Genomic DNA, 18,383 nt, shown 5'->3' on the forward strand with positions numbered 1-18,383 from the left:
CTGATGTAAAGGAGACATGTGGCAAATGTTACTTATTAAGTATTTTGCGTGACATATCTCTGTGATTTAAGGGCATAAAAATTTAAAGTTGGAAAATTGCGAAATTTTCAAAATTTTCGCCAAATTTCCGTTTTTTTCACAAATAAACGCAAGTTATATCGAATAAATGTTACTACTAAAATGAAGTACAATATGTCACGAGAAAACAATGTCAGAATCGCCAAGATCCGTTGAAGCGTTCCAGAGTTATAACCTCATAAAGGGACAGTGGTCAGAATTGTAAAAATTGGCCCGGTCATTAACGTGCAAACCACCCTCGGGGCTTAAGGGGATAAAGGCATATTCTTTTGGTATTACATTTCTTTAGTTAGATAGCATGATAATAAGCAAGTTTGCAATGGACTTGCTTTAGTTATCTGCTGTTATTCTGCTATGAGACCTTTTGTTTTATATAAGGTGCAGCTTGTTACCAAGGATCCCGACCACCAGAGTCTGGTCAAGTATGCACAGTGGATACATTCCAAGCTGAGGAGTTAACTCCTGAGATCCCAGCCACCTCTCTCCAGCCCTTTGATTTCTGTACAGCAGTTAGCTGCTCACATCCCTCATTCTACCTGTGAGCTCCTGAGCTGCTATTAATCTTGTAATTTCACCAGCCCCCATTATTGACATTTTCCAGAGCAGCCCTCCTAATTAATGCTGCTTCTTCAAAGGCCATGTTATTCCTATATGCAAAAATAATAACATTGTAAACTTCAGTTCAAGCACTGACAGGTAATGTGTCACAGTAGCATGATCAGCAAAGCAGAAGTAACCTGACCAGAACTGTCCCTCAAGGAATGGTTACCCCCCAGCAACCAGGAAGTAAGGAGACTGCAGAGCTGTTTTTGCTCAAGACACAAATTGAGAGTAAACCCTTAAGGCCTTGGGACCCAGATTACTTTCAGTCTGACCCTGTTTGAATCCAGTAAGACTAGGTTCACATTGCGTTAGTGGGTGTCTGCTAACGAAATCCGTTACATGGTGCAATTGTCAAAATTAACGCTATGTAACGGATCCGTTAGCGTACCCATTGACGGCAATGTGCTACGCATCGCTAACGTATGCCATTTTTGGCATGCGTCAGCGATGTCCCGTTATTTTCGGAAGGACCTCAAACGCTGCTTGCAGCGTTCAGGGTCCATTCTTCGCTAGCGCAGATCGGGCATCTGCGCTAGCGGGATCGCCAAAAGCGATCACTTTTTGGACATTTCGTTAGCGCATTCCATTAGCGTATGCGCTAAATGGATTGCACTAACGCAATGTGAACCTAGCCTAATAAACCATCAGAAAATAATACCCATATCTTTTGGAAAAAAAAAGAATGCAGAAGTGATTTTTCCTTTTAATATATGGGTATCTGAACATATAAAAAGGCAAAGATTGGAAGAAAGAAGGAGTGGTAGTGCTAGAACAGATTCAACAAGACGTTTACATCATAAGTCTGGCAAAAAAACATGTTTGCGCTTTCTTATTTATTTAATTTTCATTTTTCTCCCACAGCAAGATGGGTTCTGGATTTACTCAGAGTACTGCAATAATCACTTGGATGCCTGTATGGAGCTCTCCAAGCTGATGAAGGACGGCAGATACCAGCATTTCTTTGAAGCGTGCCGACTACTGCAGCAAATGATCGACATTGCTATTGATGGGTTCCTCCTGACCCCAGTGCAGAAGATCTGCAAGTACCCACTTCAGCTGGCTGAGCTTCTGAAATACACAGCACAGGACCACAGGTATTACTCCAGAGCACATTACATCTGTGTGATAGCCTTAGAGGAATTCGACCACCGTTACAGATCCTTTTCTAAATACATAAAGGAATTGCTTAGGCATATATCCATTGCAAATGAAAAAGTTAAGCACAGGAGCACAGGAGCAATCTCAAAATAAAATTAGCAATGTCAAGACAATTATTTTTTAGCAGAATTTAACAAATGTGTAAAATGAAAAATTGAAGCGCTATTTTTTGAACAATTGTCATCAAATTTCTGTGGGGGAAATGTATCATGAAGGTAGCTGATTTTTTAGATCAGTTATGTCTCTTGATTGCATAGCCTTAATTTGCGACAATGTTTACAAAACTTGATAAATCTTTAAATATAACATTTCTGATTAAAACTGTTTCTTAAAATTTTTCACCTTCTTCATTAATGTCAGAATGATCACTTTTTTGTGACTTTTTCAACAGTCACAATTCATAAACCTGACTTAAACTTGTCTGCCTAACAACCATTCCAATTTTCCTACCTTGTAACAAGTCCAGTATAAAATCCCTAATAGGCTGAACATTTTGTGTAAAAATGGTTTGTGACAACATTTTCAAATTTTTGAAGCGAGAAAAGTGGCACAAAGGACTTATTAAATTCCCCATTTTGGCTTTTATTTTCCTGAATTAAATAGATATTTCTTAAGTTAGTCATACACTTGAGATAACAGTCGGCACAACGTTTATTCCACTTGACCTGACAGCTATCACTCCCGACTCCATCTTACAAAGAGCTCTTGGCTTGGTCAACCGCTCATGTTTTTTAATGGGAAAAGAGGAGAAAACCGCTGCAAGACACCACTGGCAGTGACTTATGTTTTCTGAAAGCAAATGGATCACCTGTCAGGAAAGGATTGAGAAGCCCCCATACACATCAGAGGGTTGGCGTTTTTTTGGCTGACATTCATCTTAAGTTTATGAGGTGTATGGGGGATTTTAATCAATATAGCTCCTTATGCATATTTTGTCCCAGTCTCTTAAAGTACAAAGGCAGAATGTTTATAATCTGAAAACTGCTGACATGGCATGCGACTTCACATTTACTGTGAAATATCAGTAAACATATTTGTCAAAGCCACCTCAAAACAGATCAAATAGTCCTACTACTGTAGCAAGACTATACATATTAGATTCTCAATGTTTTCATGTTCTATCCATTAAAGAAGCCCTCCTCCTCCCCTCATCAAAGTTTTTATCCTCTTAATATATTGCAATCACCATATAATATAGCACTGTGTACTTACAATTGCTCATTTTGCCTTTCTACCCAGATAAATCTTATCTTTTCTCTAATCTATGTAGTAACAGGAAGTCTCATCCCTGCATTTATCATTCCCTTCTTCACCTCCTCACCCAGCTGCTGCCTCCTCCCCCTACCAAGGACTTTTGAAGTGACTTATGGCTCATAAATGGAAAATTAACCTCCTATTTCTACATAGAGCTTAGAAAGATTCAGCTCGTCAGTTTTTAATCACGTGATCTTACAGACCTAATGGAAAGAGAATAATTTTCTGGGTAGAAAGGCAAAATGAGTAATTGTAAGTGATGACTGCAATACAGCTCTGGCAAAAATTAAGAGACCACTGCAAAATTTTCAGTTTGCTAGATTTTACTCTTTACAAGTATATTTATGAGTAAAATGTAAATTGTTCTTTTATTCTTTAAACTATTGACAACATGTCTCCAAAGTTCCAAGCAATACATTTTGTATTTATTTTCTGAAAATGAGAAATGGTCACAATAAAAAAAAATGCATTGCTTGTAGACCTCAAATAATGCAAAAAAAAAAAACAAGTTCATAATCATTTAGAAACAACAATACTAATGTTTTAACTCAGGAAGAGTTCAGGAATCAATATTTTGTGGAATAACCATGATTTTTAATCACAGCATTCATGCGTCTTGTCATGCTTTCCACCAGTCTTTCACACTGCTTTTGGATGACTTTATGCCACTCTCAGTACAAAAATGTAGGCAGTTCCTCTTTGTTTGATGGCTTATGACTATTCATCTTCCTCTTGATTACATTCCAGAGGTTTTCAGTGGGGTTCAGGTCTGGAGATTGGGCTGACCATGACAGGGATTTGATGTGGTGGTCCTTCATCCACACCTTGGTTGACCTAGCTGTGTGGCATGGCGCATTGTCCTGCTGGAAAAACCAGTCCTCAGAGAACATTGCCTGAGCAGAAGTAATTAACTGTTTTTCCAGGATAACGTTGTATGTGACTTGATTCATACGTCCTTTGCAAAGAGCAACCTGCCCAATTCCAGCCTTACTGAAGCATCCACAGATCACCGATCCTCCACCAAATTTCACAGTGGGTGCAAGACACTGTGGCTTGTACGCCTCTCCAGGTCTCCGTCTAACCATCAAATGATCAGGTGTTGATCTGGGGATGCTTCAGCAAGGCTGGAATTGGGCAGGTTAATCTTTGCGAAGGACGTATGAATCAAGCCGCATTCAACGTTATCCTGGAAAAGCAGTTGATTACTTCTGCTCAGGCAATGTTCTCTCAGGACTGGTTTTTCCAGCAGGACAATGCGCCATGCCACACAGCTAGGTCAACCAAGGTGTGGATGAAGGACCACCACATCAAATCCCTGTCATTGCCAGCCCAATCTCCAGACCTGAACCCCATTGAAAACCTCTGGAAAATAATCAATAGGAAGATGGATTTTCACAAGCTATAAAACAAAGAACAACTGCTTAAATTTTTTGTACCAGGAGTAGCATAAGGTCACCCAGAAGCAGTGTGAAAGACTGGTGGAAAGCATGCAAAGACTCATTAAAAAGCATGGTTATTCCACAAAATATTGATTTCTGAAGTCTTCCTGAGTTAAAACATTAGTATTGTTGTTTCTAAATGTTCTCATTTTCAGAAAATAAATCCAAAATTTATTGTTTGGAGCTTCGGAGACATGTTGTCAGTAGTTTATAAAATAAAAGAACAATTTACATTTTACTTCAAAAATATACCTATAAAGAGAAAAATCAGACAAACTGAAAATTTTGCAGGGTTCTCTTAATTTTTGCCAGAGCTGTATACTAAGAGTATAAATATTTTGATGGGAAGAGGAGTACTTGTTTAAGAAAGTAGCTCGCTCATGTACTTGAAATTCAGATGCAGAATGAAGCTTTAAAATGGTGCAAAAGAACATAGTTATTCATGTAGTGTTATTCACATAGAGTTTGCCGTCTGTTTGCTGCTATTTTTTTCACTGACACATTTGTTGTATGACACTATTCACGTACCAGACTTTTTTTGCTGAGTAGTTTCCTACTTTGGTTCATATTTCAGACAGAAATTGGCAATTCAATTAGATAGTTTGGTAAAACAGCCAAAAAAATGGGCAGCACATTGATGTCCAAGTGTCCGTTTTTTGTTGACTGGGTTATTAAGAAAGGCTTAGATTCGTTATGTACTAGTTACGCAGGGCGTGCTTGCCTGCCCATGACTGGCTTTTTCTCAGTTTTTCTATCGAAACATTGTGCATATTCTAAATTAGATCAGACTTAGTACACCTTGCCAGGGGTGCAAAGAATAATTTCCTGAGAATTACCCAGAACCATTATATCTGTTTACGTTGTGATCACTGGGGTTTCAGCTATCTCTCTGCCATTCGTTAGGAGTCGGCTCTTGATGCTAGTTAATCACACACCAGTGGCAGCTGCCCTCATGCATTCTTCTAATTAACAAGCTTTGATGTCCAGCGGAATAAAATGAATACATAAGGTGGAAATCGATAGCCTGACTGCAGTATCTTTCCTTGAGAAGATGGATTACCCTTCTCCCAGCAAATATAGCAGATACCTTGTCTCTCTTTATTATAGGGCAAGACATAAGCAATACAATGTGAAAGATCTGTCTTGTGTTTATTACATCTTCTGTCTTACAATGAAACATGTAACAGCCAAGATCAAATCTTCTCAATTAGTCCTTACATTGTACCTTCTGCTACTATTGCTGATCTGACAGTAAAAGAAAGCTCGCATTTCTATTTGACGTTTAAAATAGCTCAATTATTAGCAACCACGGGTATTTTTACCATGTGGATTAGAGGTTATTTTTCCACCAAATGAACGTTATTTTCATCTATTTAATTTTATGTAGATATGAAATTCTAATTATTAATGATATTATTTATAATCAATTAGTTATTCATAAACTTAATTTAACCTAATCAAAGATTTGTATTGTAATAGTTGTTGTTATGGCTAATACTATCTCTCCTCGCGCCTCTCATTGTATATGTGGCACTCTACAACTTACACTGAATTACAAAGGTGTCTTCTCCTTCTTACAGTGGTCACCTAAATAGTTTAACCTGTTTCCATGAGTGTATGTATATATATATATATATATATATATATATATATACAGTGGGGCAAAAAAGTATTTAGTCAGTCAGCAATAGTGCAAGTTCCACCACTTAAAAAGATGAGAGGCATCTGTAATTTATATCATAGGTAGACCTCAACTATGGGAGACAAACTGAGAAAAAAAAATCCAGAAAATCACATTGTCTGTTTTTTTAACATTTTATTTGCATATTATGGTGGAAAATAAGTATTTGGTCAGAAACAAAATTTCATCTCAATACTTTGTAATATATCCTTTGTTGGCAATGACAGAGGTCAAACGTTTTCTGTAATTCTTCACAAGGTTGCCACACACTGTTGTTGGTATGTTGGCCCATTCCTCCATGCAGATCTCCTCTAGAGCAGTGATGTTTTTGGCTTTTCGCTTGGCAACACGGACTTTCAACTCCCTCCAAAGGTTTTCTATAGGGTTAAGATCTGGAGACTGGCTAGGCCACTCCAGGACCTTGAAATGCTTCTTACGAAGCCACTCCTTCGTTGCCCTGGCGGTGTGCTTTGGATCATTGTCATGTTTAAAGACCCAGCCACGTTTCATCTGCAATGCCCTTGCTGATGGAAGGAGGTTTGCACTCAAAATCTCGCGATACATGGCCCCATTCATTCTTTCATGTACCCAGATCAGTCGTCCTGGCCCCTTTGCAGAGAAACAGCCCCAAAGCATGATGTTTCCACCACCATGCTTTACAGTAGGTATGGTGTTTGATGGATGCAACTCAGTATTCTTTTTCCTCCAAACACGACAAGTTGTGTTTCTACCAAACAGTTCCAGTTTGGTTTCATCAGACCATAGGACATTCTCCCAAAACTCTTCTGGATCATCCAAATGCTCTCTAGCAAACTTCAGACGGGCCCGGACATGTACTGGCTTAAGCAGTGGGACACGTCTGGCACTGCAGGATCTGAGTCCATGGTGGCGTAGTGTGTTACTTATGGTAGGCCTTGTTACATTGGTCCCAGCTCTCTGCAGTTCATTCACTAGGTCCCCCCGCGTGGTTCTGGGATTTTTGCTCACCGTTCTTGTGATCATTCTGACCCCACGGGGTGGGATTTTGCATGGAGCCCCAGATCGAGGGAGATTATCAGTGGTCTTGTATGTCTTCCATTTTCTAATTATTGCTCCCACTGTTGATTTCTTCACTCCAAGCTGGTTGGCTATTGCAGATTCAGTCTTCCCAGCCTGGTGCAGGGCTACAATTTTGTTTCTGGTGTCCTTTGACAGCTGTTTGGTCTTCACCATAGTGGAGTTTGGAGTCAGACTGTTTGAGGGTGTGCACAGGTGTCTTTTTATACTGATAACAAGTTTAAACAGGTGCCATTACTACAGGTAATGAGTGGAGAAAAGAGGAGACTCTTAAAGAAGAAGTTACAGGTCTGTGAGAGACAGAAATCTTGATTGTTTGTTTCTGACCAAATACTTATTTTCCACCATAATATGCAAAAAAAATGATAAAAAAACAGACAATGTGATTTTCTGGATTTTTTTTTCTCAGTTTGTCTCCCATAGTTGAGGTCTACCTATGATGTAAATTACAGACGCCTCTCATCTTTTTAAGTGGTGGAACTTGCACTATTGCTGACTGACTAAATACTTTTTTGCCCCACTGTATATATATATATATATATATATATATATATATATATATATATATATATATATATATATATATATATATATATATATATATATATACAGTACAGTCCAAAAGTTTGGACACACCTTCTCATTTAAAGATTTTTCTGTATTTTCATGACTATCAATATTGTACATTCACACTGAAGGCATCAAAACTATGAATTAACACATGTGGAATTATATACTTAACAAAAAAGTGTGAAACAACTGAAATTATGTCTTATATTCTAGGTTCTTCAAAGTAGCCACTTTTTGCTTTGATGACTGATTTGCACACTCTTTGCATTCTCTTGATGAGCCTCAAGAGGTAGTCACCGGAAATGGTTTTCAATTCACAGGTGCGCCCTGTCAGGTTTAATAAGTGGGATTTCTTACCTTATAAATGGGGTTGGGACCATCAGTTGTGTTGTGCAGAAGTCTGGTGGATACACAGCTGATAGTCCTACTGAATAGACTGTTAGAATTTGTATTATGGCAAGAAAAAAGCCGCTAAGTAAAGAAAAATGAGTGGCCATCATTACTTTAAGAAATGAAGGTCAGTCAGTCCTAAAATTTGGGCAAACTTTGAAAGTGTCCCCAAGTGCAGTGGCAAAAACCATCAAGCGCTACAAAGAAACTGGCTCACATGAGGACCGCACAGGAAAGGAAGACCAAGAGTCACCTCTGCTTCTGAGGATAATTTATCCGAGTCACCAGCCTCAGAAATTGCAGGTTAACAGCAGCTCAGATTAGAGACCAGGTCAATGCCACACAGAGTTCTAGCAGCAGACACATCTCTACAACGACTGTTAAGAGGAGACTTTGTGCAGTAGGCCTTCATGGTAAAATAGCTGCTAGGAAACCACTGCTAAGGACAGGCAACAAGCAGAAGAGACTTGTTTGGGCTAAAGAACACAAGGAATAGACATTAGACCAATGGAAATCTGTGCTTTGGTCTGATGAGTCCAAATTTGAGATCTTTGTTTCCAACCACCGTGTCTTTGTGCGACGCAGAAAAGGTGAACGGATGGACTCTACATGCCTGGTTCCCACCGTGAAGCATGGAGGAGGAGGTGTGATGGTGTGGGGGTGCTTTGCTGGTGACACTGTTTGGGATTTATTCAAAATTGAAGGCATACTGAACCAGCATGGCTACCACAGCATCTTGCAGCAGCATGCTATTCCATCCGGTTTGCGTTTAGTTGGACCATCATTTATTTTTCAACAGGACAATGACCCCAAACACACCTCCAGGCTGTGTAAGGGCTATTTGACCAAGAAGGAGAGTGATGGGGTGCAGTCACCAGACCTGAACCCAATCAAGATGGTTTGGGGTGAGCTGGACCGCAGAGTGAAGGCAAAAGGGCCAACAAGTGCTAAGCATCTCTGGGAACTCCTTCAAGATTGTTGGAAGACCATTCCTGGTGACTACCTCTTGAAGCTCATCAAGAGAATGCCAAGAGTGTGTAAAGCAGTCATCAAAGCAAAAGGTGTCTACTTTGAAGAACCTAGAATATAAGACATAATTTCAGTTGTTTCACACTTTTTTGCTAAGTATATAATTCCACATGTGTTTATTCATAGTTTTATGCCTTCAGTGTGAGTGTACAATTTTCATAGTTACGAAAATACAGAAAAATCTTTAAATGAGAAGGTGTGTCCAAACCTTTGGTCTGTACTGTATATATATATATATATATATATATATATATATATATATATATATATATAAATATAAATATATATATATATATATATATATATATATATATATATATATATATATATATACATTGCTCAAACAAATAAGGGGAACACTTAAACAATACAATGTAACTCCAAGTCAGTCAAACTTCTGTGAAATTAGCCTGTCCAGTTATGAAGCAACACCGATTGTGAATCAATTTCTCCTGCAGAAATGACAGGCAATTAGCAAGACAACCCTTTAAATGAGTGGTTCTGCAGGGGGTGATCACAGACAGTTTCTCTGTTCTAATCCCTTTTGGCTGTTTTGGTCACTTTTGCATTTTTGTCATTGCTCACACCTCTAGAGGTACTGTAGCCTGAGGTGGTGTTTACAGTACAACCACAGAACTTACTCAGGTAGTGCAGCTCATCTAGGATGACACATAATAATAATAATAATAATAATCTTTATTTATATAGCGCCAACATATTCCGCAGCGCTTTACAGTTTAACAGTTTCAAACACAAAAGTCATAAGTAACAACGTTAACAATACAATAATTAAAGCAAAATAAGACGACCCTGCTCGTGAGAGCTTACAATCTACAATGAGGAGGGGGAGATGCAAAGTACAGGTGTGTATTTACAATGATGTATTTACAATGATGGTCCAGCCATCTTCATGGGTTGGGGAATAGAGGCAGATAGTGAATGGGCTACACACACATAAACATAACATAACTTTGATTAGTGAACGTGATAGGCCGCTCTGAACAAATGTGTTTTGAGCGAGCGCCTAAAACTATGCAAATTATGGATGGTCCTAATATCTTGGGGTAGAGCATTCCAGAGGATTGGCGCAGCACGGGAGAAGTCTTGGAGTCGGGAGTGGGAGGTACGGATTAGTGCAGAGGTTAATCGAAAGTCATTTGCAGAGCGCAGTGGTCTGTTAGGCTGATAGACAGAAATGAGGGAGGAGATGTAAGGGGGTGCCGCACTGTGGAGAGCTTTGTGGGTGAGAACAAGTACTTTGAATTGTATCCTGTAATGAATGGGTAGCCAGTGTAACGACTGGCGAAGAGCGGACGCGTCCGAGTAACGATTAGCCAGATGGACGACCCTGGCTGCTGCATTAAGGATGGACTGGAGAGGGGAAAGTCGAGTGAGAGGGAGGCCAATTAATAGAGCGTTACAGTAGTCCAGGCGGGAGTGGATCAGGGCGACAGTGAGGGTTTTAGCTGTCTCCATGGTGAGAAAAGGGCGGATTCTAGAGATGTTCTTTAGGTGTAAGCGGCACGAGCGGGCAAGAGATTGTATATGGGAGGTGAAGGAGAGATCGGAGTCAAACATAACACCCAGACAGCGCGCCTGCTGCCGGGGTGTTATTATGGTGCCACCCACAGAGAGGGAAATGTCAGATTTAGGGAGGTTAGTAGATGGTGGGAGCAGAAGAAGTTCAGTTTTGGAGAGGTTGAGTTTCAGATATAGAGCGGACATGATGTTGGAGACTGCGGACAGACAGTCAGTGGCGTTCTGTAGTACAGCGGGGGTAAGGTCAGGGGATGACGTATATAGTTGTGTGTCGTCGGCATAAAGATGGTACTGAAAGCCAAATCTGCTGATGGTCTGTCCAATTGGGGCCGTGTAGAGAGAGAACAGAAGGGGGCCAAGGACTGAGCCCTGAGGTACCCCAACAGTGAGAGGAAGAGGAGATGAAGTGGAGCCAGAGAACAGAACACTGAAGGAGCGGCCAGAAAGATAGGAGGAGAACCAGGAGAGAGCAGTGTCCTTAAAGGGAACCTGTCACCTGAATTTGGCGGGACTGGTTTTGGGTCATATGGGCGGAGTTTTCTGGTGTTTGATTCACCCTTTCCTTACCCACTGGCTGCATGCTGGCTGCAATATTGGATTGAAGTTCATTCTCTGTCCGTAGTACACACCTGCACAAGGCAAGATTGTTTTGCGCAGGCGTGTACTATGGAGGACAGAGAATGAGCTTCAATCCAATATTGCACCCAGCATGCAGCCAGCGGGTAAGGAAAGGGTGAATCAAACACCAGAAAACTCCGCCCATATGACCCAAAACCAGTCCCGCCAAATTCAGGTGACAGAGTCCCTTTAATGCCTAGTGACTGGAGCCTAGAGAGAAGGAGAGGGTGGTCAACAGTGTCAAAAGCTGCAGAAAGGTCGAGAAGAATGAGCAGAGAGTGGTCACCATTACGTTTTGCTGTCAGAAGGTCATTGGTCACTTTGATGAGTGCAGTTTCTGTCGAATGTAGGGGGCGGAAACCGGACTGTGAAGGGTCTAGGAGGGAATGAATGGAGAGGTAACGGGTAAGGCGGGAGTATATCAGGCGCTCCAAGAGTTTAGAGATGAAGGGGAGATTGGAGACCGGTCTGTAGTTGTTTGTGCAGGATGGGTCGAGGGTGGGTTTCTTTAGTAATGGAGTAATGATAGAGTGTTTGAAGGAGGAGTGGAAAGAGAGGGAGAGATTAAAGATTGTAGTTAGGTGACTTGTGACAACTGGAGAGAGAGACTGGAGGAGATGTGAGGGAATTGGGTCGGTAGTGCATGTAGTCGGACGAGAAGAGGAGAGGAGCTTGGAGACTTCTTCTTCTGTGATGGGATCGAATGTGGAGAGTGAGCCAGGGGCAATGAGGGGAGGGATGGGAGTCACTGAACTTAGTTGTTGGGAGCGGATTTCCTGACGGATATTGTCTATTTTCTCTATAAAGTGGGAGGCCAGGTCACCAGCACAAATATCTGTGATAGGGGCTTGTGCTTTTGGCCTGAGGAGGGAGTGAAAGGTGTCAAAAAGTTTCTTGGGGTTGTTGGATAGTGAGGAGATCAGAGTGGTAAAGTAGGTCTGTTTAGCGAAGTGAAGGGCAAAGTTATAGGTCCTTAACATAAATTTGAAGTGTATGAAGTCTTCTGGTGTGCGTGTTTTCCTCCATAAGCGTTCAGCACACCTAGAGCATCGCTGGAGAAATCGGGTTTGCGATGTAAGCCAGGGCTGTTTTATTCTGTGTTTGGAGGTTCTGAGGGTGAGGGGAGCTACTTGGTCAAGGGTGCTTCTAAGAGTGTCATTGAAGTGATGTACAGCCAGATCAGGACAGGAAAAGGAAGAGATTGAGGACAATGATGAGCGTAGGGAGTCTGAAAGTGTAAGAGGGTTAATGACTTGTAGATTTCTGACTGAATGGTGTGTAGGAGGGTGCTGGGGTGAGCGAGGATATGTGAGTGTGAAGGAGAGAATGTTGTGGTCAGAGAGGGGAAGCGGTGAGTTATCTAGGTAGGAGATTGAGCAGAGCCGGGCAAAAACCAGGTCCAGGGTGTTACCGTCTTTGTGTGTTTCAGAGGTTGAGAGCTGTGAGAGGCCGAGAGAAGTGGTTAGTGACAGAAGCTGGGATGCAGATGTGGAAGTGGGGCTGTTAATGGGGATGTTGAAGTCTCCCAGGATAAGGGTTGGTAGTTCTGAGGACATGAAGTGCGGCAGCCAGGCAGAGAAATGGTCCAGGAAGCGGGTGGGTGAGCTTGGGGGCCGGTATATGACCGCTACTCTGAGGGAGAGGGGACGAAAGAGCCTGATTGTGTGGACCTCAAAAGAAGGGAATGAGAGTGATGGAACTGAGGGGATGACCTGGAAAGTGCATTGTGGGGACAGGAGTATGCCAACTCCACCACCAGGTCTGTTTGTTGGTCTCGGGGAATGGGAGATGTTATGATAGGCAATTCAGTACCACAATGGACATAGCGGTCATAGCACATACAGTGATCTGACAATAACCCAAAATCATAGAACGAGCTCTGAGACGTGGGAACTCTGCAGACCGCAATCCCTAATCCTCTCCAAACAACACTAGAGGCAGCCGTGGATTGCGCCTAACGCTCCCTATGCAACTCGGCACAGCCTGAGAAACTAACTAGCCTGAAGATAGAAAATAAGCCTACCTTGCCTCAGAGAAATACCCCAAAGGAAAAGGCAGCCCCCCCACATATAATGACTGTGAGTAAGATGAAAAGACAAACGTAGGGATGAAATAGATTCAGCAAAGTGAGGCCCGACTTTCTTAACAGAGCGAGGATAGGAAAGATAACTTTGCGGTCTACACAAAACCCTAAGGGAAACCACGCAAAGGGGGCAAAAAGACCCTCCGTACCGAACTAACGGCACGGAGGTACACCCTTTGCGTCCCAGAGCTTCCAGCAAAACAATTAGACAAGCTGGACAGAAAAAATAGCAAACAAATAGCAAAGAAGAACTTAGCTATGCAGAGCAGCAGGCCACAGGAATGATCCAGGGAAAAACAAGTCCAACACTGGAACATTGACAGGAAGCCAGGATCAAAGCATTAGGTGGAGTTAAGTAGAGCAGTACCTAACGACCTCACCACATCACCTGAGGTAGGAAACTCAGAAGCCGCAATACCACTTTCCTCCACCAACAGAAGCTCACAGAGAGAATCAGCCGAAGTACCACTTGTGACCACAGGAGGGAGCTCTGCCACAGAATTCACAACAGGGAGAATTGTAAGCCACCATGGGTAATGGCAGCAGGAGAGACAGTGTCAAAATCCTGAATCCAGGTTTCCGTGAGGGCCAGCAGATTCAGAGAGTTTTTCAGAAAGTAATTGTGCAAGGAAGGAAGCTTGTTACATACAGACCGTGGATTCCAAAGGGCACAATTAAAAGAAGGAGGAGATGAAGGAGTGCAAATAATATTAGTAAGATTATTAAGGTTTCGATGTGAGGTAGGGTAGGGGTTGAGGTTGGTGGATGGTGGACTGGGGTTTGGGGAGATGTCTCCTGATATCAGCAGGAGTAGGAAGATAAAAAGCAAGTAGCTTTTGGGATTGTATGAAGTTTTTTTATGCAGTCTGTTTGGGTAAGATGGACTGAGGTTTTTCAGGAAGGTGCGAAGTGCATGGGAGCTGTACATGGGAGAGGGAAGGAGAGAGGAGCTGATGTATATAAGTCGTGATGGAGGGGGGATTGGGCGGTGAATGTGGATTACAAGGGAACATAGGAGGATAGGAATAAAGCACATGGATAGAAGGGAGAGCAGAGTGTGGGTTACCTGACTCCTGCCCTGACTAACTGCCATGGAATAACTGCGGTATCACGACGCTTATCTTCTGTGACGCTTTGCTTATGGGACGCTAGCGTGCACCCCTAAGGAAGGTTCTAAATTTATAGCCCAGAAGAGATGGATTGTGGGAACTGGTTGAGGATAATTTGGCAGCTGGCTTGCACACCAGGGGCTTTTTTTTTTTTTCCTTTTAAAAGATGATCAAAGACACTCAGCCTGGTAAAAATCTACTTTCACACCTTCCACCAGATAAGATCTACACTGATCCCAGTCATGGATAGTAAGTGAACAGTAAGTTTTCAATGCGAACTGTGGCAAGAAGGGTAGCTGTGTCTGTTAGCACAGTGTCCAGATCATGGAGCAGACACAGTACCAGGAGACAGGCCAATACACCAGGAGACAAGGAGAGGGCAGTAGGAGGGCAGCAACCTAGCATCAGGACCGCTACCTACTCCTTTATGCAAGGAGGAAGAAGAGGAGCAGTGCCAGAGCTATGCAAAATGACCTCCAGCAGGCCACTAACATCCATGTGTCTGCTCAAACTGTCAAAAACAGACTCCATGAGGGTGGTATGAGGGCCTGACATCCACAAGTGGCTGTTGTGCTTACAGTCCAACACCATGCAGGGTGATTGGCATTTGCCAGAGAACACCAAAATTGGAAGATTCAACATTGGCGCCCTAGGCTCTTCACAGATGAGTGTAGGTTCACTCTGAGCACATGACAGAGTCTGGAGACGCCATGGAGAATGTTCTGCTGCCTGCAACATTCTTCAGCATGACCGGTTTGGCAGTGGGTCAGTAATGGTGCCAGGATGCATTTCTTTGAAGGGTCGCACAGCTCTCCTTGTTCTAGCCAGAGGTACCCTGACTGCCATTATGTACCAGAATGAAATACTCAGACCCATTGTGAGATCATATGCAGGTGCAGTGGGTCCTGGGTTCCTTCTGATGTATGAAAATTCTAAGCTTCATGTGGCTGAAGTTTGTCAGCAGTTCTTGCATGATGGAGCCATTGATGCTATGGACTGGCATGCCTGTTCCCCAGACCTGAATCCAATCAAACACATCTAGGACATCATATCCTGTTCCATCCACCAATGGCTTGTTGCACCACAGACTGTCTGGATATTAACTCATGCTTTAATCCTGGTCTAGGAGGAGATACCTCATGAGAACATCCACTGCCTCATCCGGCGCATGCCCAAGCGGTGTAAGGAGGTGATACAGGCACGTGATGGTCACATACACTGCTGAGCATTATTTCCTTGTCTTGAGGCATTTCCACTGAAGTTGGATCAGTCTGTAATTTGATTTTCCACTTTGATTTTGAGTATCATTCCAAATCCAGACCTCCATGGGATATTAATTTTAATGTACATTAATATTTTTTATGTTTTATTGTTCTCAATGCATTCCACTATGCAGGGTTGCCACCAGTAATTTAAGGGCAACATACTGGCAAAATTTTCAAGCCAACTTGAGACTCTCCCCAGGCTCCACCCCAGCTCGGCCTCCACCCTAGCTCCACATCCACCACTCAAACCTTCTATAGTACTACTGCCCACTCTTGGAAAAGCTCCATTTCTGCACCACGTCCTCACCAATCACACATTAACAGTTCCCATTCAACACCACATCACATAGTCAGCAGCTTTTGTTTTAGCCAAAAGATTTTTTTAAGCTGCTACTATGAAAAGGAGATTCTTTTGGCCGGACCCTACTCTACTCTAACTTATTAAACATTTCTTAAAATATCCAATAGTCTTTTTAGGTATATTTTTATTTATTTTTAATTTTTTTAAATTACCAATTAACAGTAATATCACATACAAGGGACAAATACCATCAGACCATGGCCAGACCACATATTACCGCAATATAGTGACTGAATAATACCTAATACAGAGGAAAAATACCATCACACCATGACCAGACCACATATTACCACCACACAGTGACTGAGTATTACTACGTACAAGGGACAAAAACCGTCACACCATGACCAGACCACATATTACCACCACATAGTGACTGAATAATACTATGTACAAGGGACAAATACCACCACATCATGACCAGACCACATATTACCACCATATAGTGATAGAATAATACCACATACAAGGAACAAATACCACCACACCTTGACCAAATCACATATTACCAATACATAGTTACTGAATGCTACAATACAGATCATTAATAAAAATCACTCAATACTAATATTTCCAAAAGTGCCATTATACACAGGAATTCTGTACATGGTATACAGTGTATAGTGTCATCCTGCCCCATTTGTCTCCATCCTGCCCCATGATCCTTCCTCATCTTTCTCCATTCTGCCCCATCTGTCACCATCCTGCCCCATGATCCCTCCCCATTTGTCTACATAGTTTCCTTACCTGGTTGCAGTCCTACGTGCTGACATCAGCAGCCAGCCTGTGATTGACTAGTGGCTTTTAACTATTGCCTTGCGGGTCCACGTGGCAATAGATTTTAACTGTTACTGAACTGGCATGATCCTCCTGCTCTTGGAGCCCAATGAGCAGAGGTGGGCCCGTTCTGGGTCCTCTCTGCTCACTGGGCCCCATACACCAGTAAGGACAGTAATGCCGTGTTCATTTATGTAATGAATAAAGATTTGCAGCTTGAATATGTCATTCAGCGGTATCTACAATGTGCTATTTTAATGTTCCCATTATTTTTTAGAACAGTATGTATATATATATATATATATATATATATATATATATACATATATATACATACACGCTACAGTTCCGAAGTTTAAGGTCACACAGACAATTTTGTGTTTTCCATGAAAACTCATACTTTCATTAATCAAATGAGTTGCCAAATGAATTGAAAATCTAGTTTGCAGCAATTACAGCATTACAGAGCTTTGGCATTCTAACAGTTAATTTGCTGAGGTAATCTGGAGAAATTTCCCCCCATGCTTCCAGAAACCCCTCCCACAAGTTGGTTTTGCTTGATGGCACTTTTTGAATACCACACGGTCAAGCTGCTCCCACAACAGCTCAATGGGGGTTGAGATCTGGTGACTGCGCTGTCCACTCCATTACAGATAGAATACCAGCTGCCTACTCCTTTCCTATATAGTTCTTGCATAATTTGGAGGTGTGCTTTGGGTCATTGTCCTGTTGTAGGATGAAATTGGCTCCAATCAAGCGCTGTCCACAGGGTATGGCATGGCGTTGCAAAATATAGTGATGGCCTTCCTTATTCAAAAGGCCATCACATTACCTCGACCATGCTTGACAGATGGCATCAGGCACTCTTCCAGCATCTTTTCAGTTGCTCTGCGTCTCACAAATGTTCTTCTGTGTGATCCAAACACCTCAAACTTGGATTCATCTGTCCATAACACTTTTTTCCAATCTTCCTCTGTCCAATGTCTGTGTTTTTTTTGCCCATATTAATCTTTTCCTTTTATTATCCAGTCTCAGATATGGCTTTTTCTTTGCCACTCTGCCCTGAAGGCCTGCATCCCGGAGTCACCTCTTCACTGTAGATGTTGACACTGGCATTTTGCGTGTACTATTTAATGAAGCTGCCAGTTGAGGACCAGTGAGGCGTCGATTTCTTGGTGCTCAGTTGGGCAGCGGGGCCACTCACTTTTCTTTCTTCTCTGGTTAGAGCCTGTTTGTGCTCTCCTCTGAAGAGAGTAGCACACACCATTATAGGAAATCTTCAGTTTCTTGGCAATTTCTCGCATGGAATAGCCTTCATTTCTAAGAACAAGAATAGACTGCCGAGTTTCACATGAAAGTTCTTTTTTTCTGGC

At 42.1% G+C, this 18,383-nt stretch overlaps 1 protein-coding gene across 5 annotated transcripts in view; it reads left to right on the forward strand.

The window, feature by feature from the left end:
* The window catches only part of ARHGEF9 (Cdc42 guanine nucleotide exchange factor 9), a 626,906-nt gene that overhangs the window by 548,326 nt on the left and 60,197 nt on the right, over nucleotides 1–18,383 (forward strand). For all 5 annotated transcript variants that reach the window (XM_069747208.1, XM_069747209.1, XM_069747210.1 and 2 more), the window contains one exon: nucleotides 1,543–1,775. In XM_069747208.1, coding sequence (XP_069603309.1) covers nucleotides 1,543–1,775 — 233 coding nt within the window. The remainder of the gene's footprint in view (nucleotides 1–1,542; nucleotides 1,776–18,383) is intronic.

The sequence above is a fragment of the Ranitomeya imitator genome, chromosome 2, assembly GCF_032444005.1.
Source record: "Ranitomeya imitator isolate aRanImi1 chromosome 2, aRanImi1.pri, whole genome shotgun sequence".
NCBI lineage: Eukaryota > Metazoa > Chordata > Amphibia > Anura > Dendrobatidae > Ranitomeya > Ranitomeya imitator.